Below are 27,601 nucleotides of genomic sequence, written 5' to 3' on the forward strand. Positions count from 1 at the left end.
TGGTAAGCTTTGACTGATTTTTAGCGGTCAGTATTTCAGTGTGCATCCATGGCTCAGCGCGATTTTTTACCCTGGTGGTTCTTAGGGGGGCCATGTTGTTTAGTATTGATGAAAATTAGGTTTTGAAGCCAAGCCAAGTTTCTTCAACCAGTGTACCATTGAGTTCATCTGACCAGTCCAGACTCTCCAGTTCAAGGTTAAAGGCCTCGCTAGAGTAGGTTTTGAGGTCTCTAGATGTGACTGTTTTGTGACAGCCAGCCTTTAGTTTTAGCTTTTTGCGGGTACAGAATATCATATAATGATCACTTAACCCACATGCTATAACCCCTTTATTGGAGATCTTGGACTTGTCAGAGGTCAGTATGAGGTCAATGGTAGTCTGAGTTGATTCACATATCCTTGTGGGTTGGGTGATTAGTTGGCTGAGGCCGTGCAGATCACAAAACCTATTGAAGGATTTGAAGACAGGTGCATCTTTTTGTTGCATATCCGTGTTCCAATCCCCAATAAGAATTTTTTACGCATCCTCAGCTCCAGCTAAGCACACATCCAGAGTATCATAAAAGCCAGTTTGATCTGGCGGTCTGTATATTGTGCCGACTAGAACAGATTTTGCCCTTTCAAATAAAATGTCCACCCATACGGTTTCAATTGTCTCATGATGAAGGTCAGTACGGGTAATGAATTTGGTGTCCTTATGTATGTACATACAAACACCACCTCCATACTGGTTTCTGTCATTACGGACTATAGTATAGTTCTCTAATTCTATTTCAGGGTCTGTTACAGATGGATCAAGTTTAGTTTCAGTAAAGCATATTAAGTCTACCTTACCGCTCATAAACAGGTTTCTTATTTCGTCCAGCTTATGCTTAATGCTGTTTACATTAAGGTGAAAGATGTGTAGTCCGTTTTTATTAGCTGTGTTATTGATGTCTTCAAGTTCCAGGTAATTGTCTTCTGGTGCTGCTGTGGGGGAGGGAGGGGGGGGGCTTTGTTGTTGTCTCCGTGAGGTCTGTGTGTTGGTGTGTGGGGAGGGGGGAGGGGGGGTCCTTTGTCCTGTGTCTTCTCTGGCGGCAACCCTTTGTTCTCCTGGGCTGGTAAACATAGCCAGCCTGGCTAGGTTGGCTAATTTATCAGGCGATTTGTCTGTGGGGTTGCCGGTTGGGGGGGCTTTGTTGTTGTGGGTGGGAAGGGGGGAGGGGGGGGTCGGGTCCCGCGCCGTGCTGGTACAACAAAGGACTCGGTCCAGAGTCCTTTGTTCCTGGATGTTTTCGCCGTTAGCTCCGCTGGCTAGCCGGCTATCGGGCGTTGAGATGTTTAAATCCCGCGTCGAGATGGTCGTCATGGTTTCGACCCTCGGTTCACCTCCTCTCGTCTGGTGGTCATCAGGTGTCTGACACCACAGTGTTACAGTTTGTCTGACATAGCAGCTGTAACTGAGGGAGGTGGGACCTGCTGAAATGCTGCAATGAGTGGATTTGATCCAGATTGTGTGTTCCTATCAGTGTCTTCACTTCACTTACACATCTTACACATTATTTAGTGAGTACCTGTATATATACCAGTGGCGAATTCTCAGGGCCTTCAAGGTATTCAGAGAAGGCCCTGTGAGCCTCAGAAGAAAGAAAATATGAATTTTAAAAATTACTTTTTTTATTTTTATTTTTTTATTTTTTTTAATCAAATGTATTAAAATAGTTTGTGTCGCTAATCTGTTGAAACCGCACAGTTTCACTCGCCATAGTTGTTTTCGACCCATTCACTGCGCATTAGAGCGTTTTTGTACAGGAGAAAATAACAGCCAATCGGAGATTTCTTTTCACAAGTCTCTGGGCAGACTTTCCTCCATCGGGTATTCTAGCTCGACCTGCCCAATAAACCTTAACAGGAGCCCAGGTGTGGAGTGACAGTTTGATCAGCCAATCACATTTGGAGCTGTAGTCAATGGGCGTAGTCTTTTAGATGCCAAGGTATACTAGAGTCTGGCTGCGTCGGCCAATCAGAGCGCAAAACGGCAAACGCGACGCCCTTAGTGAACTATCAAGCAAGACAACACGAGACAAACTGAAACATGGCAGCAGCAAATGATACCGTCGATGTTGTTGCAGATTTATTAACAGTTCCCTTTTCAAGAAGAACATTCAATGAAAAGATGGACATTGTCAAAAAAGGCCGCCCAACCCCAGAAGGACTGGAAATCAGCCAGGCATCAAAGGCCGGTTACGAGCGACATTTCCAGGCTAGCAATTGGGAACGGTACCCCTGGATGACTGGCTCGGTTTCACGGAAGAAGCTTTTCTGCTGGGAATGTTTGTTGTTTGGGACCGACAAGGGTGCGTGGAACTTTAGAGGCTTCGATAACCTTACCTGTTTAACAAAGTCTGCACAAAAGCATGAAGGCTCGGCAAGTCACCTTAAGGCAACAATTAGTCTGAAAACATTTGGAGACGCAAGGATTGATTTACAGCTGGATGAACAGAGACGGAGAGAAACAACGATGCACAACGAAAAGGTCAAAAAAAATCTGGAGATTTTAAAACGGCTCATACACTGCGTGGTTTTCCTAGGGAAACAGGAGATGGCTTTCAGGGGCCATGATGAGAGTGGAACATCTTTGAACCGGGGGAATTACCTGGAGCTTTTGTCATTTTTAGCAGAATATGATCCAGCTTTGCACTACCATCTGACCACTTCCAAGGTATTTATTGGAACCCCAAGTCAAATACAGAACGATTTGATAAGTGCTGTTGCTGATGTGATGAATGACGAAATTAAAGAAGAAATAAGGAACGCGTCATGTGTAGCTCTAATGCTGGATGAAACGTCCGATGTGAGCAATGCTGCACAGCTGTCAATTGTTCTTCGTTATGTAACAGACGGTGGCGTAAAAGAGAGGTTCATTAAATATGTGGATGTGTCGGGGGGCAAAACAGCAGAAGAGGTTGCAACCCTGGCTCTTAATTTCTTGGAGGAATATGCATGCACAGATAAACTTGTAGCGCAGTGTTACGATGGTGCACCTGTTATGGCCTCGGGACTAAACGGTGTCCAAGCCAAAGTGAAGGAAAGGGTCCCCGATGCGCTTTTCATACACTGTTATGCACATGTCCTTAATTTAGTTTTATCTCAAGGTGTAAAAAAAATTCAAGAATGCAAAATCTTCCTCTCACACCTGTCTTCCATGGCCGCGTTCTTTACTAAATCGCCCAAACGTACGCAAGTGCTTGACCAGATGTGTCAAAGGCGACTGCCACGAGTTGCACCAACTAGGTGGAATTTCACATCAAGATTGGTTTGCACTGTATTTGAACAGAAAGATGCTCTTAAGGACGTGTTCCAGTACATAGTTGACCACCATGAGGAATTTGACGATACTGCTACAGGCGGTGCTGATGCTCATATATCATACTTGAGCACCTTTGAATTTAGCTTTTTAATTTCAACATTTTACGAAATGTTTTCCCATGCAGATGTTCTTTTTGACATTTTGCAGAGCAAGTCATTTGACATGCAGTTTTGTTTGGCTCGGGTGGACGAGTTTTGCATTCGCATTGAGGAGCAGAGGCCACGTTTTGAGCAACTCTATGACGAGACAGTGAACACCACCGGTGTGCCACCTGGGCGCAGAGCGTGCGGAGATCCACGTACATACTACAAGAAGGTGCATGATGGCATTATTGACAATATTCTAAATCAAATGACAACTCGTTTTAAAGATCACGAAAAGCTTTCATTCCTTTCCCTTCTGGATCCCACGCAGTTCACCATCTATAAGAAAACGTTCCCTGAAACTGCTTTCACAAGCCTGACTGACAGCTACGGGCCGCGTTTTGACTTGCCACGGCTGAAAACCGAACTCGGTGTCATGTATTCTATGGCAGATTTTCAGGGAAAGGACCCATCTGACCTTCTTCTATTTCTTCAACAAAAAAAACTCAGTGAAAGCATGAAGCAGCTATATAAACTGACGTGTTTAGTTGTAACTATCCGTGTCACCACCTCAACCGTGGAAAGGACATTTTCTGCCCTCAAGCGCATTAAAACATATGCGAGGAATACAACCGGACAAGCCCGACTCTCTGCATTATCCTCCATGTCAATTGAAAAAGAAATGCTCCTGGATCTGAAAAGGACTGATCAGCTGTATGACCGGGTCATTGAAAAGTTCACCCAAACGGACAGGAGGATGGATTTCGTCTTCAGGTGAACCACGTCAAAATGGTGAGTGAAACAAATTAATTTATATTGATTATATTGATCTGCCGCTGCGCATTTTATTTCCACACAAATATATGTCTGTCTTGAAATATTGGCTGGGCTGCTGTGCGTTTCATTTGGTAATTCTTGACTTGATCTTTCTTTGCATACCATAACTTCCCTCTAAGCACAATTTGAATTGTATTAAAATAGTTACATTTGTTTCGTTGTTGAGTCACCATGCATGTCTAATAATGACAACTCGCTGGGAGGCGGAGATCGGCATTGGTTTCAGCGATCACGCAACGTTGAACCACACGATAATGTTGCCGTCTCTCTCTGCTTTCTCAATTCTTCGCTTGATATAATTAATACAAATGTCCAATATAACGGAATTCGTTAGCTCATACAAATGTGATTATAACAGACTGCTGTTTAGTGTCGGGCCGACTGCCCACAGAACGGTCTATTTTATTTCAAGTCAGCAGCAGCAGCACGGAGTATCGAGGGACTTATTTTATTTGGAATATAATATTAATAATATATAATATTATGAAGGCCCGGTTAACTCAGGTACGCTTTGCCACTGATATATACCCACTATACACAGACTTGGCTGACAGGAGGAGCATGTTCAGTGCTAGACTAACACTCCCAAGATGTAGCACTGAACGGCACAGGAAGTCCTTCATTCCGACAGCCCTCAGACTTTACAATGCATCACTGTGCCTCACTGCACAGGGTGACAGTTACTATCTTCTGGACTTTTACTTTTAAAACAACACTGTTCAATATTACTCCTGTAGACTCCTGTATATTTTTACTGTATATTTTATACTAGAATGTATATACATAACATACGGAATGTGAATCCCGGACCGTACTTTATTATCATTATCTTAGGCTTATTTTACTCTTTATTCTTAGGCAATTTTCTTTTGTTATTCTTATTCGTGACTTTGTTCTGTCTACCGAAATGTTTACTGTGAGCGATTTGTAGTGCCAAATTTCCCTCGGAATGATAAATATATTTCTATTCTATCTATACTCTATTCTATTCTATTCTGTGGGTGCTGTACTATAGAAACTGAATCCTCACCTTCTTCTCCATCCATTCCCTCTCCACGGGGACAGTGTAGTGGGACCGGTGGTCCGTCTCGGTGCAGAGGACGCAGACGCAGATCTGCTCCTTCTTGCAGAACAGCTCCAGGAGCCTCTCGTGCTTCGGGCACATCCTGTCCTCCATGTTGGCCACGGGCTCGATCAGCGTGTGCTTGGTGAACCGGGCCACGTGGGACTTGAGGTGCTCCTCACAGTAAGACGTCAGACACACCAGGCAGGACTTGACGGCCCTGGGTCTGATCTCTCCCAGGCACCCGTCGCAGAGCACCTCCTCCCAGGCGCCGAGGACCGGCGAGGGTGATGGTGTGGAGGACGGCGGAGGGGAGGCGGAGGGAACCGGAGCTGGGGGGGAGGTCTGGGGCGAGGGTGGGGGGGAGGTTTGGGGCAGCGGAGGCTCGGGCGACGGGGGAACCAGGGGCGGCAGCTCCTCTTGAAGGCCCATCATCGGCTTCTCCTCTGCCGGTTTCTCCCGGGATCCCTCCTCCTTCTGCTCCTCCAACATGTCCTCCGTCTGCTCCTCCCCCAAGAGCCTCTGCTCATCCTCCTTTCTCCTCCTCTCCATCGTCCACCTCTTCTCCGTCCGCTTCTCCCTCACCTCCTCCTCCTCCTCCTCCTCCTCCTCCTCCTCCGGCTGCTCGGTGCCTCTGACGCGGATCTCCTTGAACTGCTCGGCGATCTCCCTCAGCACGGTGTTCACGCTGATGTCAGGCCGCTTGTAGAAAGTCTTCTTGCACATGGGGCACTGGTACAGAACGCTGGTCCTCCAGTATCCCAGGATGCAGCTCTGGCAGAAGTTGTGTCCGCAGGCGATGGACACAGGGTTGGTGAAGACGTCCAGACAGATGGAGCAGTGGACCTGCTCTTCGGACAGGTTCCCCCTAGCAGCCATGCCTGCACGGCGGAGAGGCAGGGTCATTTTCAGCACAGTGAGCCCGCCTTGGGGACGGGGCATCGAGACCTGCTGTGATATCGAGGTCGCAGGGATTAAATGGCATTGCTTTTTTATTAAATTTTTTTTTTTTAAACATGTCACTGACACGCCACACTGAGTCTAGAAGCAAAAGCGTAATGAGTCTTTGAGGAGTGTTGCCTGGTTGCGGTTCTCTCTTTTCACTTAATCTTTTGACACGCCGAGCGGATACATTTTTTAATTTCAGTCCTTATCCTTCATTTGCAGCGTCTCACTCTCGACACCTTCGCTCTCCACAGTGATTCTGTGGCCTTTTCATTTTTAATCTATCACTCGTACATATAAACATGTTGTTTGAGTGTGATTAACATATTACACCATTAGCATGTTTGTGCAGTCTGCTTAATGAGCAAGGGGGGGGGAGAGAGAGAGAGAGAGAGGGAGAGAGAGATTGAAAACACATGGCGAGAATGGTTGGCTATTCATAGAGGGGTAACACCTTTCCAAAAATACCGACCCGGCCACTGTCCCGTCTTGCTATGCTCGCCATCTTATAAAGAACAGGTTCTAGCTTAAGATATTTAATTACCCCAGTAATCCTAACAATTCATGGTTAAGCCTGTAGCTGTGCCCTAAGTAACCCAGTACTGTGAAGCTAAACAAGTAACATTTGAAAAGAGAGACACAGGGAGAGTGAGAGAGACCTCACGTAGAAACCTCCAGACCGCCCGGCACCACCTCGGAAATGTTCTGGAATCCAAACACCCCTCAAAGGAACTCATTTGTGTGTAGAGATAGGAAAACCCATACATACTCTTCTCAAGAGTTCAGAAATAAAGAAAAACAGGCATAGAAAGAAAGAGAGGGAGAGAAGGAAAGCTATGAGGACACTCACCAGAGAGCAGCTGCTTCAGTCTCTGCCGCGTACTGACACACGACACGGTCTGCAAGCACCACCACCTCTACCCCCCCCCCCCCCCCCCCCAGACCCAAAATATGACCCCTTCCCTCCCTCCTTTACCCCAGATACAGATTTACCCCATGCCCTGGCTGGGGTCCCATCTGTGCTCCAGGATGACACATGCAAGCGCTTGACAGACATCAATGTGATTTCAGTTTCCGCAACGCACATTCCTCGTTAACGTTTGAGATCCTCAAAGTTTGCCAAGTCATGAATTCCCTTTTCCCCCCAGATGCACACTGGTCACGTTTGATCTTTATGTGATGGAATAACTCTGCAAAAGGACAATAGCGTATTGATAAAGATCTTTATTGAACAGTGGGATGAAAGTATAAAACTAAACATTTCACGTAAAAGTACAGTATAGGCTATAGCTCCAAAAGGCACCTGACTGGAGTAAACAAGTTTTAATAAACATTTTGAATTATGTTTTAAGCGATTGGTTGAACCTACCAGGCACAACGGAACCAATTAAAACGGTCCTGTGTACAAACTTGTGAATTTGCTCCATGCATGCCAGTCAATTACACAATAATGTTTATAAATGTCAATTAATGAATGCACTATACTGTATATCAAATATATATATATATAGATACAGTAGATGTCTTAGTATTCACCATCTAATAGCAAAGGTTTTGATACAGTAGTACAATGAGCTTTACTTCCACATGATACTTCCAGCTTTGACTTTTATACAAGTAGTTTAATTGGTGTCACTCTTTTCCAAATAACTCATTTTCTAAAGAAACTTGAATCAAATTATTTACAAGTAATATACACTTTTATTGCTCTATAAACTCTTCTATTGCTTGACACAAGTAAACACAGATCCACACAGTAGGAAGAAGCACCGGAGATAATAAGCGTCCCTTAACCAGCTCTATAACAGTTAAATAAAAAAGATTAACCTACAGAATATTTGTTTGGATTATTCCAGCCTACAATTTGCCCTTCTCCTAGTGTCTTTTCGCGAGAACCTGGACAGTTGTGTTGTCAATCATAGTTAATAATCACTCCTGTGAATCGAGCAATGCGAATGCATAAGGAGGCGGGTCTCAGCTATGACCCATTATGACTGTCTTACATAAAACTTCCAATTAATTGTTTGAAAGTCAGGGCTGTCGATCACAAACGATGAGCTCTGTGATTGAGCAGCCCTGACGGTGGCCTAGCTACGATCGGCTGTCGTTCTCAGACATGTTTGACGGTGGTGATGATGAGAGGCGCAGAGTTCTTCCCCTCCTGGGTGAGGCAGGGGCTGAAGAGGGGGTACAGGTGCTCACCGAAGGTATCCGCGAAGGTGAAGAGGTGCAGGCGCGCCTTCACGTCGTAGAAGGACACCTGGCCTCCCTCGTAATCCAGGAACACACCCACTTTGCTGGGTACGGAGGGCAGCGTAAGGGGCAGGCGGGCGGCGGCCAGGGCCTTGACCTCCCCATTCTTCAGCCACAGGCACCAGAACCCTCCCTCGGGGCTCAACTTGATCTCGCCCTTCCGACGGACCGAGACGCGGGCCACGCCCAGCGTCCAGGCGGTCTTGTGCCCCACCTCCACCTCCCAGTAGTGGCGTCCGCAGGAGAGCCCCTCTCGGCCCAGGACGAAGAGGGCGGGGCTGAAGCGCCTCGGCCCCTCCGACTGTAACGTCTTGCGCTCCTCGTACTTCACCTGGCGCGCGTCTTCCGACAGAACCAGGTTCCTCTGGGCCGTGGCTGAGTCCAGGTACACCTCACCTGGACAACAGGGGTTAGAGTTAACGCCACTGGTTAGTAGACTATTAGAAAAACATTTAAAGTATAGCTTATTAACAACAAACCATACGTTATGCCTCAACTTAATTATCGGCTTAAAAAGGTGCTGTAGATAAACTTTTTAAGTGGAGTAATAAAGAAAATACATCCACAGAGCTTTTAGAAAGGTGCGGAATAAAAGTATTGCTCCCCCCCCCCCCCCCCCCAAAAATGATTGATAAATTAATTTATAATTTTAAAAAATGTGGCAGGTCCTAAATTTATGTTGTTTACATGTTGCCGACATGTATCCCCTCCATACTTCCTGTGTCCCCACGTGGAATGTGATCATGTGATTCCTTTTCACACCTTGTTAGCAAGAAATGTGGTTTGTCATGTAGGTGATAGTTTCAATTCAAAATATACATTTTTACATTTACATTTTGTCATTTAGCTGACGCGTTTATCCAAAGCGACTTACAAAATATATATTATTATCCCAGTTATTGGTCCTGCGGTCAACATGGTGAGTTTGACCTTGAGCTGCTGGTCTTAAGGCCTCTACATGCTACAGCAACTGCAACACAACATCGACAATGCAACAGTGTTGTAGACACTCTGCCTTTATGCTTCTGCAACATCGACGTGCAGCCTATGCAACATTGTACCCCGGATGTAGCTAGGTTCCCTAGATAGATGAAACTTCCCTTCTCAACCAACCCATTGATAACAAGCAGAAAAAGAAGCATCATTTATACTTCCGGTCGGGGGGTTTCAAAATAAAAGAGCGACGTCTAAAGCACCGGAAATACGTTTATTTTTTTACATTATCTAACGTTAACAGGAACCTAAACTAACTTTAGGTTAGTTGTAACGTTAGTTTAGGTTAGTTTTAACGTTAGATAATGTACAAAATAAACATATTTCCGGTGCTTTAGACGTTGCTCTTTTATTTTGAAACCCCCCGACCGGAAGTATTTGTGATCTTTCTTTTTCTGCTTGTGTAACTTAGTCCGGTTCTGTATTTGTTGGTGTCTGTAGATTGTTGGTGAATAACTAACTTTAGGTTAGTTTTAACGTTAGCTAGCAGCAGGGATGGACGCCTTTGTGCAAATGCAGGCAGCTACAGGCACTCGAGGTGGAAGAGCTGCTGAATTTAATCGGCAGGAGAGAGAGCTCGTCAAAGCCGGATATATCCCTGTGGCTGTGGTGTGGTTGTAGGCATGAAAATGCAGCTCAAACTACCTGTTATATTAAATTAATTGATTGCTGTTTAACTTGTCCGTGTCCAGTCCTTTCGATTAGCCCCACCGTTCATTGTAAACAATGATGCATGTAATTATATTAACGTTACTGTGTGTTGTTGTAGCTATGTTAATACATTCTGAATGGCATTAGTTGGGTATGATAGCATTGAATAGCATCAACGCTAGCTGGCTGGCTACAACAAATTCTCACAAGCTGGCATCGTAAAATATCAACACCAGCCATGGGAACACGGTTTACTAAATTGTGGAGGCTTTTAATCGTCAAGGTAAGATAATTTGAAGGCGTATGCTATGGAAGTCCCCTGCGGCTCCACTTTGTTGAAATGTACATACTAGGGCTATAGGATAACCACCGGTTAATTCGCGATTTTTTATTGGTTTGTCATGACAAACCAATTACATAATCCAACATATGTGTAAAGAAACTAACATATTCCAGTTAACGGTGTATATTTTTTTAATGATTCGTTACGGTGAAATCAATACTTCCATTTGTATAAATTACATTAACTCGAGGATGGTATTCCTCCCTGCGGGACCAATATTATTCTATGACAGCCCCGCCCCCATTCGCTAACCAACCAATCACTGCTACGCAACATCAACGCAACGGTTGTTCAGATTAGATTTTGGGGAGAGGTTGCGCTGATGTTGTGTTGCAGTTGTGTTGCAGTTGCTGTAGCATGTAGAGGCCTTTAGTAGCACTGTGGGGCAGCTTAGCTGAAGAATTGTGCACTTTGTGATAAAAGCACCTAATATATTTAGAAGAAATCAGACAGAGGAGAATGTTACCTTTCCAGTGATACCAATGTTATTGTACTAGTCCAAATAGAACCAGAGATGCCATTTTACATGTTGAATGTCACCAATGCATGTTGAAAAAACATCCCAGTACATTTTTAGACATTCAATATGTAAAATGGCAAATCTCTGGTTCTATTTGAACTAGAACAATAACATTGGTATCTCTGGAATGGTAACATTCACCTCACGTCTGATTTCCTCTAAATATATGAAGCTACATGTGTACCAAATTAGGTGCTTTTATCACAAAATGCACAATTCTGTTGAGAATTGGAGCTAAGATGCCCCACTACACAATCTAAATCTGCTGTGGTGAGTTCAGTGATCAGCTCAGTGCTGCCACCTTATGGACCATGGAGGAAGTGAATGGAACTGATTTCCGAGGCCTCATTTATGGAATTATGATCAAATGTGATCTGACCAGGTGGCGAATCACGTCAACATTATTTATGTAATTTCACTTTTACCATGGAACTGGATGTGGACACGATCCTGGCTGAGCAGCGACGGTGCCCTTGATAATAATGTTACAGACAGCGGAAGGGGAGGAGAATCCTGACTGAAATAGTCAGCCAATGGCAAATAGCTTATAGCCACAGTCTCATGGCCCGATCCAGACTGTACACACACCGTCTTGGTGAGCTAGGTGAACACTCTAAAAGATAGGTATACTGTACGTGGTGGCCAATAATAATATCAACAGGTTTATCAGCCCACAACATTTGTTTTATTGGGGTAAATAGGCTTATGATTGAATTTGTACTTTTAAGCCTTCATAACTTTATATTTGCCTGTGTGCACAGCTTGTTTGTGTGCATTCAAACTGGGACTGGAGGTCTATGTGATTTATATAATAAGTAGCTCTCTTGAGATACTTAGACAAGACAGACATAGCCTACTGGTACCACTGGCCTACATATACACCTAAATGTTGCCAGGTCTTAATTGGTTAACAGAGCACAGCCCATTTGATCAATGCTTAGTTTGGTTCCCATTTAGAAAAATACCGTAAAACCTCTATTAACCCATTCTCTGCCGGAGCTTATATCCATCCTTGTAGATTCTCTGCCAGCACTATTTGTCTATGGAGATGTTCACCTTCTTTGCAGGGCTATAACTTTTTAAATTGTATTGCTAAATTGACATTACTATGGCCCATTCAACATCAATTATCTATCGTTCAGGATGTAGGAACGTTTAACTTTTTCACTCACACATTCATACTAAAATACCGTCCAGAGTATAAATATGTTTTTATCGTTTTCTGCTGTATTTCATAGAATGTGAGATATAGCCATAAATGCATATATTAGATGATCAAATGCAGTTTGATACCGATCAACGTTACAGTATATTAAAAATGTCAACTGTACATGATCCTAAACGTCATGACTGGTCATCTGCTGGTGACCGGAGGGGGGGGGGGGGGGGGGGGGTCGTTTATAATTCAATGACGACGTTAAATGATTCATGTAGTATGGGTGATATATAGATCAGAGCAGTTTGTATGGATAATAATAATCAAAAACGCTGAAACTCACGGCAGATTCCTCTTACCGTTGGGCGATCACACTGGCGCAAACGGATCCCAGTTATGTGATGTTGATCTAGGTCAGCGGTTCCCAAACTTTTTTGGCCGCGCACCCCCTGTCACCTGCCAACCTAGCTTGCGCACCCCCCAATGCAAACATAAAAAATAATAAATAAATAAGTCCCGAGACTCTGTGCTGCTGCTGACTTTAAATCAAATAGGTGTATGTGGGCAGTCGGCCGACATTAATAAACAGCAGTGTGTTATAATCACATTTTTATGAGCTAACGAATTCCGTTATATTGGACATTTGTATTAATTATATCAAGCGAATAACTGAGAAATTTGGCAGAGAGAGAAGGCAACATTATCGTGAAATATAAACGTTGCGTGATGACTATTATATCTCCGCCTCCCAGTCCCAATGAAGCACATACCAATAGTATGCAACTGCAGAGCCGCAGAGCCAGCGGCGCTCTCATCCCGGTCTGGGGAAACTCAGCAGCGCCACCCACCCAACAGCTGAATTGCCAATGGCTGAATTGGAGTATTGCACTGTGCGCGCACAACTGTCTGCTCTGCGGCTGCATGCTTCTCGCAAATCTAGCTCTCGCTGCCAAACCAAATGAATCTCGACATCGCTTCACCAATAGTCGTTATCAGAACACTACACACATATCATAATTATAGAACACACATCGTTGTCATTATTACCCTGTTTTCTTGGTGGAGGGCCACCGGGCTGTTGTGTCTGTGCTCCAGCTGTCATCACCACTCTCTGTCTCCACTCTAACGCTGCTCTCCGCTTCTCTCGCCTCCAATTCCTCCTGTCCTCTTTCATTACTTTTATTGACTTTAGATTCACCTGACTGTTTCCCTGTTTTTAGCCAGCTCTGCATGTTGTAAGTGCCACAATCCCGCGCTGGTCCCGCGCTTTTGGCAGGAAGTTATTATGTGCACTGGCTCGCGCGCTCACTACTGTCATCAGCCCGCTGTTAAGCCCGCATATTAGGAGACCTGAGGAGACCGACTCCAGGCAGAGCGGAGCGCATCAGCACAGACGAAGCGCACCTCGCCCGAGACATTGTTTATTATTATTATTAAAACGTACGTTTTTTATTAAAACGTTTCTTGAATTTCATGATTTACACAGTGAAAATCCCCATTTGAAATAATGTATATTAGTTATATATTTATTAGTAAAATAACGCCATTAGCCTTTTCATGTCACGCACCACCTAGAGGTAGCTCGCGCACCACAAGGGGTGCGCGCACCACAGTTTGGGAACCACTGATCTAGGTGATCCAGTTCCGGTTTGTATAATACTAATATACGTCCAATCATGTTGTTTATTGAGTTATGGCAACGGATCGATATCCACGGTGTCTGGATAGAGTCCCGCGAGCGATAGCGAGTGGCCGGACGGAATAGGGGACGGACTAAGCACTTCCGGCCACTTCTGGTTTTGGCAACTCGCCGATCGGCCACCAGGTGGCGGTATTGAAGCATTGCAGAGTTGAGCGGAGTCCTACAACACCAGCCAAGACTCCGTGGGTGAAATGTGAATACCATGACGAAAATATGAAATATTGATCTCAAAGACACCTTTAGGCGTCATTGGCAGATTACGCATGGCGGAGAATGACGTGTAAACACGTCATCGGCGGAGAATGGGTTAACAGCCCAGGTATTTGCTTCAATCGCTGAACGCACTGCCTTTATATGGGACTGGCCTCTAATTCCTTTTACACAAAGATGGGAATCAAATTGTTTATTTAAACCAGTATGAATATTACTTGTATGACATGTAATGTATGTTCCGGGGGGGTTCACATGCCTTCGAGCAACATTGTACTTATTGTATGCCTATTCTTATGTCTGCACGTTTACATTGCACTACTCTTGTCTTTTATACCTATTCTTATGTATGCAATTCATGCATTGTTTTTATTCTGTCAACTGTGTGCTGATGTTGATGTTAATTGTATACTAATTACTGTACTCTGGACTGCGGTCCATGTGTGAAAAGTGCTATATAGATATTCATATTTATTATTATTATATTGTAAACAATTTATGCATTGAAATGTTTGTAAAGTCTCAACGACATTGAAAATGAGGGTGACCTCAATTGTCCTGTCAAGAATAAATAAAGGTTTGAATATACCAGTGTTTACACATCAATATAAAACCAATAAAGAACCGGGTATTCATCTACTAATCTTATGGATTATATAATTATTAACACTTCACTGCACCAGATCCCCAGTGGTGCTTAGGAAGAGATGGCTGATCAGACTCAGCTCCTGCTCTTTCCATTAATGCAGAGATTCTAGCAGCTTGATACCAAGACTGATGGTAACCTGCTAAATGATGAAAATGTGATTAAATAAAGATGCTGGTGACATAATGGTGGCTCAGAAGGTGAAGCCACAGAACATGTAAACAGATCAATCGCAACCAGATAACCAATTAATGTCGACTGGGTTTCTTTAGACCTGCCTTCATTTGTCAAAACGCATAAAACCACTCTTGCCTCTATTTGGGGCAGGCGTCTATTTGGGACTGTTCTTTTATTAGACGTTTTACGGTATGTGTATGTGACAGACGCCACGCGGTGGCTACCTACGTATAAGAACCAGCACAGGAGAGCAAAAGGAGCTTATACTCACTTGAATAGTTCTGCACCTTCCGCAGCTCTGTGAGAGTGAGAGAGAGAGAGTCAGTAAGTAATTCAATGGAAGAGTGAAAACCATGGCAGCAGGCATGTGCAGAAGGTAAATATACTGTGCTAATCCACTGCCCTGGACATGTGCTACTGTCATTCACTCCTCTGTCACTGCTACTTGATTATAACCAGATGGCTGAACTCTGGCATCTACCACTGTGTCCATCTGCCCAAAGATTCTGTGTGTGTGTGCCCGTGCGTGTGCCCCATGTAGTGGTATTGTGAGTCACTTTTCTATTTACAGGTGCCCATCCGATGTACCTATAGTACCGTGTCACGGAGGAGGCTCTGGCGCAGGAAGTGAGGTCGGGACACGGGAAGTGGAGGATGAATGCTGACTATGCAGAATATCTCAGGCGCTCAGAGTATCTACAGTGACATCATGTTTGACACAGTGGATTTATACCCACTGACGTTATCGGATAACCGATGTTGATCGTTTCTCATGCATTGGCCCCGTTCTTTAAGCTACTGTACAGAGCGGGAGTTGTCTCCAATTACAGGCAGAGAGAGTACAAACACGGTCGCCGCCCTCGCCTTATTAACATTATTATTATAATTTTTTTTTTTTTTTTTTTTACTTCCTCGCAACAGTTTCCTTTTTATCTAGAATTCGAGAAAATGTTCTTGGACGCATATTAGGTTTTTATGCCATTTCACTCCATCGCTGGTTGTTCCCCTCTCCTCTTCCGCTCTGGGCTCTAGCAAACTACATCTAGAATCAGCGTTGTGTAAACTCATTTGGGCTTAAATGTAACGGATGTTGCAGATTTATTTAATCTGCGAGTAACTCTGACACTTCTATCAAATGCTGCTGTGCGTTCCAGGTGGAGCGGGATGTCTTAGTGTGGCGTCGGGAAAGTTAACGTCTGAGGAAGTCACTGTGGAAGTAGTGCCTAAAAGACAATTGGATTAGTCGGTCGCTATATAATATATCAATTACTTTGAAAAAGGTTATCCGTACTGTAACACTGCTAACTAGACCCACCTTTTCCATACAGTCTCTTGAGCTCCACCTGCAACTAACTAGACCCACCTTTTCCATACAGTCTCTTGAGCTCCACCTGCAACTTATCGAGGAGGCTGCCGACAGCGGTGCGGATGGTGCCCAGGTAGAGGTCAGTGTTGATGCTGACCCCTGACCAATCAGAAGGCTCCGGGGGAGGGGCCAGCCCTGGCAGGGACTATAAGAGAGGAGCAGGAAGGAGACAGACAGACAGACAGAGAGAGAGAGATCATCTATATGGACCAACAGAAGATCAGATCATCTATAAATGGACCAATAGAATATTCTTGGCATTTATTGCAATGGTCATAAGTTGTGCTTCGGGAAATAAACGGCAAGTCATAATAATAATAATAATAATAATAATAATAATAATAATAATAATAATGCAGGACCTGTTCAGGTCTTTAATTGGCATGCAATTATCCTCAATGTTAGCGGTTAGCACACACGGTTAGCACACACACACACCAGAACACACACGCATGCATTGTTTTTTGTAGGATCGCCGATGCGATTCGTCTCTGCACTTAAGTCAAGGGAGGAGCCAGATGGTGTTGGGCCTCACAGACATGCAGTAGGACAGTGGTTCCCAAAGTGTGGGGGGCAAAAAAGATTGCCTACCAAAACTGATAAACGCCAATGTTAACAAATTAATTGACTCATGTGTTATTCCTTATACAGAGCACATTCAGAAGCCTAAATACGTTTAGCCACAAAAGGTGTTATTGCCCATTGTAAAAGCATTGTAAGTTTGTGTTTCAGGCTAGCTAGCTATTGTCCAATCAAATGAATGAGAATCGAAGAGAGTGAGACGTAACATTACGCTAGCCTGCATGAGAGGGATTTGTGAGAGGAATCGAACTAAATTGTGGACCTTTCTGGTAACAGCTAAAAGACAAGCGATGGAGCCCACAAGTACTCCAGAGTGGCAATCTCAAAACAACTACCCGGCTTTGAGAAGATTTGCAAGGGAAAGCAAGCACACACAAGTCACTGAATGTAGGCTAGAATGGGAACATGATTTGATTAATAATATTTAAGTTACTATTTTAATTTGAAATCTACTACTCAGGGAAGTACTGCAGGATAATTATTATTATTTTAATGAAAATAAATATGTTTTACATTTTTTATTACGGCTAATTATTTCACAGTGGCACAGGATAATTTGTAAAAATAAATAAAACTAATTGTGTCTTTGTGTCTTGTTATGTTAATCTTGTCTCGTTAGTATGGTTTACAGCCTAACATTTATTCTAGCCTACATCTAGGTGGGGACCAGGTTAGGCTCGAAAATATTTCCAACTACTCAAGTGGGGCCTGAATGAAAAAGTTTGGGAACCACTGCACTGGGAGGAGAAGAGTTGAGATGAGAGAAGGACTCGCCCCGTGGTCACAGAGCGGTGGGTCTGAACCATGCTGTGAGGGCTGTGTGATGGGAATTGTATGCATTGTTTTTTATTCTATCAATTGTTTGCTGATTTTATGCCTATGTTCATTTTATACTAATGGACCTGTCTCAAACCCTGCCCTCTTTTCTTGATCCTCCAATCACAACTGTCGCTTAAGCGACAGTTGTGATTGGAGGATCAAGAAAAGGGGCAGGGTTTGAGACAGGTCAATTGCTGTGGGGCACTCTGGACTGCGGTCCATGTGTGAAAAGTGCTATATATAGATAGTTATTCATATTATTATTATATTGTAAAAATGTATGCATTGAAATGTCTGTAAAGTCTCAACGACATTGAAAATGAGGGTGACCTCAAATTGTCTTAGAGTTTTGCCGTCTCCTGTTTAGGGACTACGGGTGTAAATTAGCTCTTGCTACAACCCTGCATGTTTACATTTTGTATTTTGTACTTGATGTTCATTAACATGTGCTGTAGAAAAAATAAAGGTTTGAATTAATGACTTAGATGGAAGTTGTAATTATTGTTTTAAGTAAATAAGTGACTGTACATGTAAATAAACTCCGCTAAGTAGGTGGCGGTATACATATAATTGTGTGAGCTGCCATTTAAACAGACGAAAGAAAAAGAAAGAGTTTAGAAAGAGTGATAGAGCGAAAGAGAGAGAGAGAGACAAAGAGTGAGACAGAGAGAGAAAGAGAGAAAGATAGTGTGTAGGAATTACAAGTGTACCTGGGTCTGTGCGAAGGCTTCCAGCTCTGTGCATGCAAGTGTATGCGTGCGTGTGAGTGTATGCGTGCGTGTGAGTGTATGCGTGCGTGTAAGTGTATGCGTGTATTATACCGTAGATATAGATATATACTAGGGGTGTAACGGTACACAAAAACCCCGGTACGGTATGTACCTCGGTTTTGAACTGTACAGGTTTTCGGTACAGTGGGGTAAAGTTTGGCTTTCCATGTTCCACTCAGGGGTGATGTAGTGTGCAGTAACTAATTGTACTTGTAGGGCTGTCAACGAATATTCTATATTGAAATTAATAATCGACTTGTAAAAAAAAAAAAATTATAATTATATTAGATTGTGAAAAAAACAGCCGGTCGTTAGTGGTTAACCAGTGGGAAGCATGGTCTAATAACGTTCGAGGCAGGGGAGGGTAGAATTGGATAATACGAAATTGGGATGGGAGAAAAATAGGAAATGAGGAGAAAAAGTAGATAAAAAAAATAAAAGAAAATAATTACTTATTTTTTCTTTTCTTTTTGCATTAGACTAAGACGTTGGCAGTCGACTACGGCTCCTTTCGATCGATTAATCGACTAGTCAATGTCAGCCCTAGTGTGTATATAGATGTGTGTGTGTGTGTAAGTGTATATGTGTGTGTGTGCCACCCACCTGTAGGAAGAGCACCTGGTCCTGGGTCTGTGCGAGGGCGTCCAGTTCAGTGTGTGTGTTGCGTATATTTCACCTGTAGGAAGAGCGCCTGGTCCTGGGTCTGTGCGAGGGCGTCCAGCTCAGTGTGTGTGTGTTGTGTATATTTCACCTGTAGGAAGAGCGCCTGGTCCTGGGTCTGTGCGAGGGCGTCCAGCTCAGTGTGTGTGTGTTGTGTATATTTCACCTGTAGGAAGAGCACCTGGTCCTGGGTCTGTGCGAGGGCGTCCAGCTCAGTGTGTGTGTGTTGTGTATATTTCACCTGTAGGAAGAGCACCTGGTCCTGGGTCTGTGCGAGGGCGTCCAGCTCAGTGTGTGTGTGTTGTGTATATTTCACCTGTAGGAAGAGCACCTGGTCCTGGGTCTGTGCGAGGGCGTCCAGCTCAGTGTGTGTGTGTTGTGTATATTTCACCTGTAGGAAGAGCACCTGGTCCTGGGTCTGTGCGAGGGCGTCCAGCTCAGTGTGTGTGTGTTGTGTATATTTCACCTGTAGGAAGAGCACCTGGTCCTGGGTCTGTGCGAGGGCGTCCAGCTCAGTGTGTGTGTGTTGTGTATATTTCACCTGTAGGAAGAGCACCTGGTCCTGGGTCTGTGCGAGGGCGTCCAGCTCAGTGTGTGTGTGTTGTGTATATTTCACCTGTAGGAAGAGCGCCTGGTCCTGGGTCTGTGTGAGGGCGTCCAGCTCAGTGTGTGTGTGTGTTGTGTATATTTCACCTGTAGGAAGAGCACCTGGTCCTGGGTCTGTGCGAGGGCGTCCAGCTCGCTGCTCCTCCTGCGCAGCGCGCTCAGCTCGTTCTCCAGGCCGCGGGCCAGCTCCTGGGCCTGGCGCTCCGCCTCCCTCTGCCGCGTGGCGATCAGCTCCACCAGCTCCGCCTGGCTCTGCTCCACCAGACGCTGCAGCTCAGCGTAGACCTGCCAGCTCTCCTCCAGCTCCTTCTGGGCACTGGTCTGTACAGGATGGCACCCAGAGGAAAGAGCCTTAGTGTGAACGCACATGGACAGGGCTCTACGCTAACCTTTTTCCCAAGGAGCACATATGCTCCTAAATGAAAGAATTTTAGGAGCACACAAATAAATTTAGGAGCACACAAAAATATTTAGGAGCACAGTGAAAATATTTCAAGTAACAGTTTTTTTTTCGTTTTTTTATATGTATTTGTACTGTGCGTGCGTGTGCAAACGGGAACGGGACACACATCTGTGCAATAGCACATACCACCAAAGTCACTGGCCCACTGTGTGCGTGTGTGTGTATCTGCGTGTGCAAACGGGAATGGGACACAGACATTTGAACTATTAAGTGATTAATGCCTACTGTGGCAAAGTTGTAGCCAACAACTAGGCCTAATAAAAAAGGCAGTGACATTGAACAAAAAGGAGACACTGGCATTACCACCAGGGCCATCAGTAAAGGGGACTGTAAGGTGCCTTTTCGGTATACTACCTTTGCTAAAACTGTGTTCTCTGTTAAAGGTGGTAATTACTGGAATAGCCTACCAGTTGTGATTAGAGAGTGCCCCACATACTCCATGTTCAAGACCCATCTTAAACTGCATCTTAAGGCAAACCAGAACTGTGATAATTTTGTATCTGATTTAGTTTATGTAACTTGTTTCTTGTTTTTATTGTTGTTTTTATCATTGATTGTCACAATGCTTTTACCCTAAGCAGGCTATTTATTTATTGAAATAGTTTTGCTGTCTCCTGTTTAGGGACTACGGGTGTAAATTAGCTCTTGCTACAACCCTGCATGTTTACATTTTGTATTTTGTACTTGATGTTCATTAACATGTGCTGTCCCTATCAAATAAACTATCAAATCAAACTACTGCTACAAAAGTAACAGTCACTTAACTTTAGCTTTTGCCCCTTTTATGCATACAATGCCTATGTTTTGGCTAGTGTTGCTCTTCTAGAAAAATTATCCTTTCAGGGTTGCCTATTGAAATACTGTACACCTCCAGTACAGAAACATTGTTTATGAGTTTGCGTGTCAGGTAGACCATTGCTGCTGTTGATAACGCTAGCCAAGTTAGCACACACACACATACACACACGCACAGTGGGCCAGTGACTTTGGTGTAGGGGTGTAACAATGCATCGCAATGCATCGATCCTAAGGGGAAAATTCAACTGCATCGATTTGAAAATGTTAGAATCGATTATCGCAATTTTAATGTGTACACAGTGTTATGTCATGCTCATGTCCGCTACAGCCAACACAACGACATACGCTACTGCATCAACGTTATGATTAACAAAGCAAGGCATTTGTTTAGTTGCATTAACGTTATATTACTATTGCTATCGATAAATCTAGGTGTTCTAAAATCTAAAAGAGCATTTATGCAGGTGAACACCAGGAAGGCTGCTGGCCCAGATGGAATAACAGGACGCATACTTAAGTCCTGTGCTAACCAGCTAGCCCCCGTGTTCACCACCATATTTAATCGATCCCTGAAGGAGTCAGTTGTCCCTGCCTGCTTCAAGATGTCCACCATTATCCCGGTACCAAAGAAACCCTCCCCAGCAGGTCTCAATGACTACAGACCGGTGGCACTCACCTCTGTGGCCATGAAATGTTTCGAGAGGCTGGTCAAGGATCACATTTGTGCCTCCCTCCCCAGTGATATGGACCCTATGCAATTTGCATACAGGCCAAACGGGTCCACTGACGATGCGGTCTCCGAAGTACTGCACAGCACCCTCTCTCACCTGGACCGTCAGAAGGGGGGCTATGTGAGACTGTTGTTCAATGACTACAGCTCAGCGTTCAACACCATAGTCCCCACCAGACTGGTGGACAAGCTGATCGAGCTGGGTCTGAGCTCCGCTCTGAGCGCCTGGATACTGGACTTTCTGAGTGAAAGGCCCCAGGCGGTCAGGGTGGGGGGTCAGACCTCCAACACCATCACCCTGAGCATCGGGTCCCCCCAGGGCTGTGTTCTGAGCCCCCTGCTGTACTCACTATACACACATGATTGTGTGGCCAAGTTCAGCTCCAACTCCATAGTGAAGTTTGCGGACGACACAGTGGTGGTGGGGCTGATCTCGGACAACGACGAGAAGGCCTACCGGGAGGAGGTTGAGGTACTGGAACGCTGGTGCCAGGACAACAGCCTGCTCCTGAACATTGGTAAAACCAAGGAGCTGATCGTGGATTATAGGAGAGGACAGCAGGAGACACACACACCACTGAGGATAAACGAGGCTACCGTGGAACTATGTGAGAATGCTGTTCATCGACTACAGCTCAGCATTCAATACCATAGTCCCCTCCAAACTCATAGCCAAGCTCAGGGACCTGGGCTTGAACTATGACCTGTGCCAGTGGGTCTTGGACTTCCTGACGGGCAGACCCCAGGTGGTAAGAGCCGGCAACTGCACCTCCTCATCCATCACGCTCAACATAGGGGCCCCCCAGGGCTGTGTTCTGAGCCCCCTCCTCTACTCCCTGTACACACATGACTGCGTAGCACAGCGGAACAACAACACCATCATCAAATTTGCTGATGACACAGTAGTGGTGGGCCTGATCTCTAACAACGACGAAAGGGCCTACCTGGAAGAGGTAGAGAACCTGTCACAGTGGTGTCAGGAGAACTGCCTATCCCTGAACGTCAGCAAAACAAAAGAGATGATTGTGGACTTCAGGAGGTCGGGGGTCAAGGACTACAGCCCCCTCAGCATCGACGGGGCACCGGTTGAGAGAGTGAACAGTTTCAAGTACCTCGGAGCCCACATATCCGAGGACTTGACATGGACCACACACATTGACAGTGTTGTGAAGAAGGCACGACAACGCCTCTACTTCCTCAGGCGCCTAAGGAAGTTCCAAGTCAGTCAGAAGATCCTTAGGAACTTCTACTCATGTACAATAGAGAGCATCCTGACTGGCAACATCACCTCCTGGTTTGGGAATAGCACTGCACAAGACCGTAGCAGACTACAAAGAGTGACACGTTCAGCCGAACGCACAATTGGAGGGGGGCTTCCCACCCTCCAGAACATTTACAACAAGCGGTGCAAGGGGAAGGCTAAGAGAATTATTAAGGACTCGAGCCACCCGAACAACTGCCTCTTTGAACTGCTGCGGTCAGGCAAGCGATACCGGAGTCTTAAGGCGAGCACAGAAAGACTCAGAAGAAGCTTCTATCCCCAGGCCATCAGGCTGCTAAACGAACAATAATCGCTAAACGAACAATAATCACTATGCAACAACCATCAAATGCACACAGCACACACACCCACACCCACACACTCACTCAAACAAACAACACACTGCAGCACCCACTCTCCACACTTTAGATCACACAAACACACTTACACTTTATATTTATTGATAAAGGATTTGCACTACAACTCGTACACCTACTGTGAATTGTACCTAAATTGCACCTCGTCCCATTTCTCCATTTCTGCCTTGCACTATATAGTATTGTATATTAGTACACTGCACAGTATTGTATATTGTATGGTAACTACGTCTATTCTGCATCGAACATTGTACATATGTCTAAACTGAACACTGTGACCTCTTTTTTTTTACTTCTAATTTTACTATGTTTTTATTTCATACTTATCTTGTCTTGCACAGTCTCTGGAGCGCAACAGTAAGAAGCATTTTGTACAAAAGTATTCTGTACTTCTGTATGACAACTATTAAAGAAACTTGAAGAAACTTGACAGGGTGAGCAGCTTTAAGTACCTGGGGGTCCACATCGCAGAGGATTCTGACATGGACAACACACATAGACTCAGTCGTAAAAAAGGCGAAGCAACGCCTCTACCACCTGAGACAGTTAAGGAAGTTCAGAGTATCTGGGAAGATACTCCAGTCCTTCTTCTCCGGAGCTGTAGAGAGCATCTTGACTGGAAACATCACTGCCTGGTATGGAAACAGCACGGCACAGGACAAGAAGGCCCTACCGAGAGTGGTGCGCTCAGCCGAGCGTACCACGGGTATTGCACTACCACCCCTGCAGGTTCTATACAACAAGAGGTGCAAATCCAGAGCCTGCAGAATAATGAAAGACCCACACCACCCTAACAACAGCCTGTTCATGCTGCTGAGGTCAGGCAGACGCCTGCGAACACCAGCTACTAGGACAGAGAGACTTCGGCTCAGCTTCTTCCCCCAGGCCATCAGATCCCTGAACACTGAACTCTCCACACACAAGCACACATGAGCACACACACGACACACACACTGTACACGCTCACACACTAGCAGCCACTTTAACATGAGCAAGCACACACTCATGCTGCACACGCCCACACTTATGGCCACTAAGGAAAGGTCACTTTAAAAATAGTATAGTATAACCGGAGATTGTATAAATTAGCATGTACAGAAAGACCCAATGCCTAGCTAACAGTGTATTGCACTACCAAAGGACCTAGCATGTCCTCCATGCTCTGTAAATAACGTATGTACATATACCGATATGCCCTACTTTGTTACCTGTTTATTGCACAATGTTACTTGTTTATTGCACAATGTTGTTCTATTGGATTCTATTATATGTTATTGCACATCGTTGCGGGCAAGACCACCCGCATTTCATTGTATACTTGTATGCCGTGACAAATAAAACTCTTGACTTGACTTGATCTATTGCTATTGGTAAGACTAGAATAAGTTACATTAATTTATGTTACTGTCTCGGAAAACTCTCGCATAGCGCAAATGGCGGACTTTCCGGAAGTAAAAAAGCAAATGATAGCTTCCGATTGGTAATTTCCTTTATTTCCCTTGAAACCAGTCACGTCACTCTACTGTGATTGGACCGTTGGCTTGAGTGCAATGTGGGACATGTAGTTTTTGAACGATTAGCAGCGGAGAGAAAAAAGCACGGCTGAGGTTGTAATCTTCACTCACACACTGTGCGAGTAATTGATTTTTCCGGTTCGCACACACATATATATATATATTTTTTTAAACTTACATTTTTATTAAACATTTATAGACAAACAACACAACATATACAATAACTTCAACAACACTATTAAACAGACATAAATAATAAAGAAAAAATGTAATACCCAAAAGACTAAAAATAAAAAATACTGACTTAAGCAAATAAAAAACATAAAACAATTGTCATATCTTAAACAAAAATAAAATTAGAAAACATTAAGTGTGTGACATGGGTTCAGAGACCCTCCTTGAACCTCTTTCCTCCTTTACCCTTCGCCCTCTTGTGGTGTATTTGGTTCTTCCTCTGTGATGTCGTTTTCGTTCCCCTTGTAATCCTCCCACTTTCCCCATCTTTCTCCAAATTTCTCTTCCTGTAACCTCAGCATGTGTGTTATCCTCTCCATATCCTGTATCTCTTCCACTATTCCTACCCATTGTGCTATTGTCGGTGGGTCTTCTTTGTACCACAGTCTTGTTATTGCTTTTCTGGCCGCTATCAACATTATCTTTATTAAATATTTGTCCCCCCCTTGTATTCCTTCATGTGTCAGGTCTCCTAAGTAAAGCACCAGTCCTGTTTGTGGTAACCCGTATCCTAATATTCTGATCATTGCCTCCCCTATCTCCTCCCAATACCCCTTCAGCTTCTGACATCCCCAGAATATGTGCGTGTGATTTGCCCCCTCCTTCCCACACATCCTCCAGCATGCTCTTTGTGTTGGTGCATATTTTCCCTTCAGCTCTGGGGTTATAAAGAATCTGATTATGTTTTTCCATCCAAACTCTTTCCATATCCTCGATCCTGTTGAATGTTGCACCTCGCATATGTTCCCCCATTCCTTCCCTGTTATTTCTATCTCTAGCTCTCTCTCCCATTTCTCCCTTATGTAATCGGTCGTGTGTCCCTTGCTGTTCATTATAGCCCGGTATATTGCTGATATTACTCTTCCTTGCCCCCCTTCGTATGCCCATACTATCATCTTTATTATTCCATTCTGTTCTTCGTCTTTGGCCCCCCTTATTTCTTTGTTGTAGTAGTCTCTAACCTGTAGATATCTGAAGTGGTCCCTGTTTTCTAGTCCAAATTTCTCCTTTAATTTTTGTAGTGTCTGCATTTCCCCCTTCTCTATCATTTTGCATATCGCTGTTGCCCCCCCCCCCCCTCTCCCACCTTCTGAATCCATGGTCTAACCTCCCTGGTTTGAATCTCTTGTCATGTGCTACCCATCTCAGAACCCCTGACTGCTTCTCCAATTTGTGTGTTTTTACTACTCTGTTCCATTATGGTCAAGGTGCATTTGGTGATTGGATCTAATAGTCCCTCTTTTTCTTTAAATAGTTCCCCATCTCCCACCAGAGCTTGTACCTTGTATCCCTCCCCTTCTTTTTCAATGTCTTTCCATCTTGCCTCATATCTGTCGTTACACCAGCACGTCACTGCTCTCAGTTGTGCTGCATAGTAATAATCTTGTAGGCTGGGTACTGCCATCCCTCCCTCTTCCTTTGGTAGTTGTAGTGTTTTATATCTGACCCGTGGTCTTCTCCCCGCCCATATGAACCTCGATATCAGTCTGTCCCACTCCCTGAATTGCTTCTGTGGTATTTGTATCGGTAGTGACTGGAATAGGTACAGTAACCTTGATAGTATGTTCATTTTAATGACCTCTATTCTTGAATTGAAGTCCAAGGGCATTACTGTCCATCTCTCTAAGTCTCTCTTGATGTTCTGATTTATCTGTGTATAGTTCGCCTCAGTTTCCCCACCCCTCTCGTGATGTTCACCCCTAAGTATTTAATCTTGTCCGTGTCCCATCTTATCCCGTACTGTTCCCTAATTTCCGTTGTTGGGGTATAGTTCCATGCTAAGGTCTGTGTCTTTGTCACGTTTAGTTTGTATCCTGAGTAGTGACCATATTCCTTCAGTAGATCCATCAGTGCCGGGAAGCTCGTCTGGTTGCCTCATGTATACTATCACGTCGTCCGCAAATAGGCCTAGTTTATATTCCGTTCCCTTTATCCTTACTCCCTTAATGTCCTCTGTCTGTCTGATCAGTTGTGCCAGTGGTTCTATGAAAATGGTGAAGAGCGTTGGTGAGAGACAACATCCCTGTCTGGTAGCCCTCTCTAATCTGATTCTATCTGTCAGGCTGCCATTCACCTTAACCCTCGCTGTCGGTTCTTGATATAGCGCCTTGATCATCTTCATCGCCCTCCCGTTCAGTCCGAACCTCATCAATGTTTTATATAAAAATGTCCAGCTCACACTGTCGAATGCTTTTTCTGCATCTAGGCTAATCAGTACCGCGCTACCACCTTGTTTTTGTATCTCCTCTACTATGTGTAATGTCTTTCTCACGTTGTCCTATGTCTGTCTCCCTTTAATAAATCCAGTTTGATCTTCATCTATAATGTCTGGCATAAACGTCTCAAATCTCTTTGATATTATCGATGTATACATCTTGTAATCCACGTTGAGTATGGACACAGGTCTGAAACTACTACATAATTCCCTATCCTTCCCTTCCTTCGGTATCATGGTGATTATGGCTTCCTTCCATCGTGTGTCTGAACGCCGCC

At 44.4% G+C, this 27,601-nt stretch overlaps 1 protein-coding gene across 1 annotated transcript in view; it reads right to left on the reverse strand.

Annotated features, from left to right (window-relative positions):
- btr12 (bloodthirsty-related gene family, member 12) overlaps positions 1–27,601 on the reverse strand; it is a 79,364-nt gene that overhangs the window by 18,854 nt on the left and 32,909 nt on the right. Inside the window, exons 5-10 of the mRNA XM_084327784.1 lie at positions 19,819–20,052; positions 16,292–16,439; positions 15,200–15,226; positions 8,394–8,926; positions 5,918–6,283; positions 5,300–5,593 (exon numbers count right to left, since the gene is read on the reverse strand). Of these exons, the coding sequence (XP_084183910.1) occupies positions 5,300–5,593; positions 5,918–6,283; positions 8,394–8,926; positions 15,200–15,226; positions 16,292–16,439; positions 19,819–20,052 (1,602 nt within the window). The remainder of the gene's footprint in view (positions 1–5,299; positions 5,594–5,917; positions 6,284–8,393; positions 8,927–15,199; positions 15,227–16,291; positions 16,440–19,818; positions 20,053–27,601) is intronic.

The sequence above is a fragment of the Notolepis coatsorum genome (genome assembly GCF_963971535.1).
Source record: "Notolepis coatsorum genome assembly, chromosome: 13".
Lineage (NCBI taxonomy): Eukaryota > Metazoa > Chordata > Actinopteri > Aulopiformes > Paralepididae > Notolepis > Notolepis coatsorum.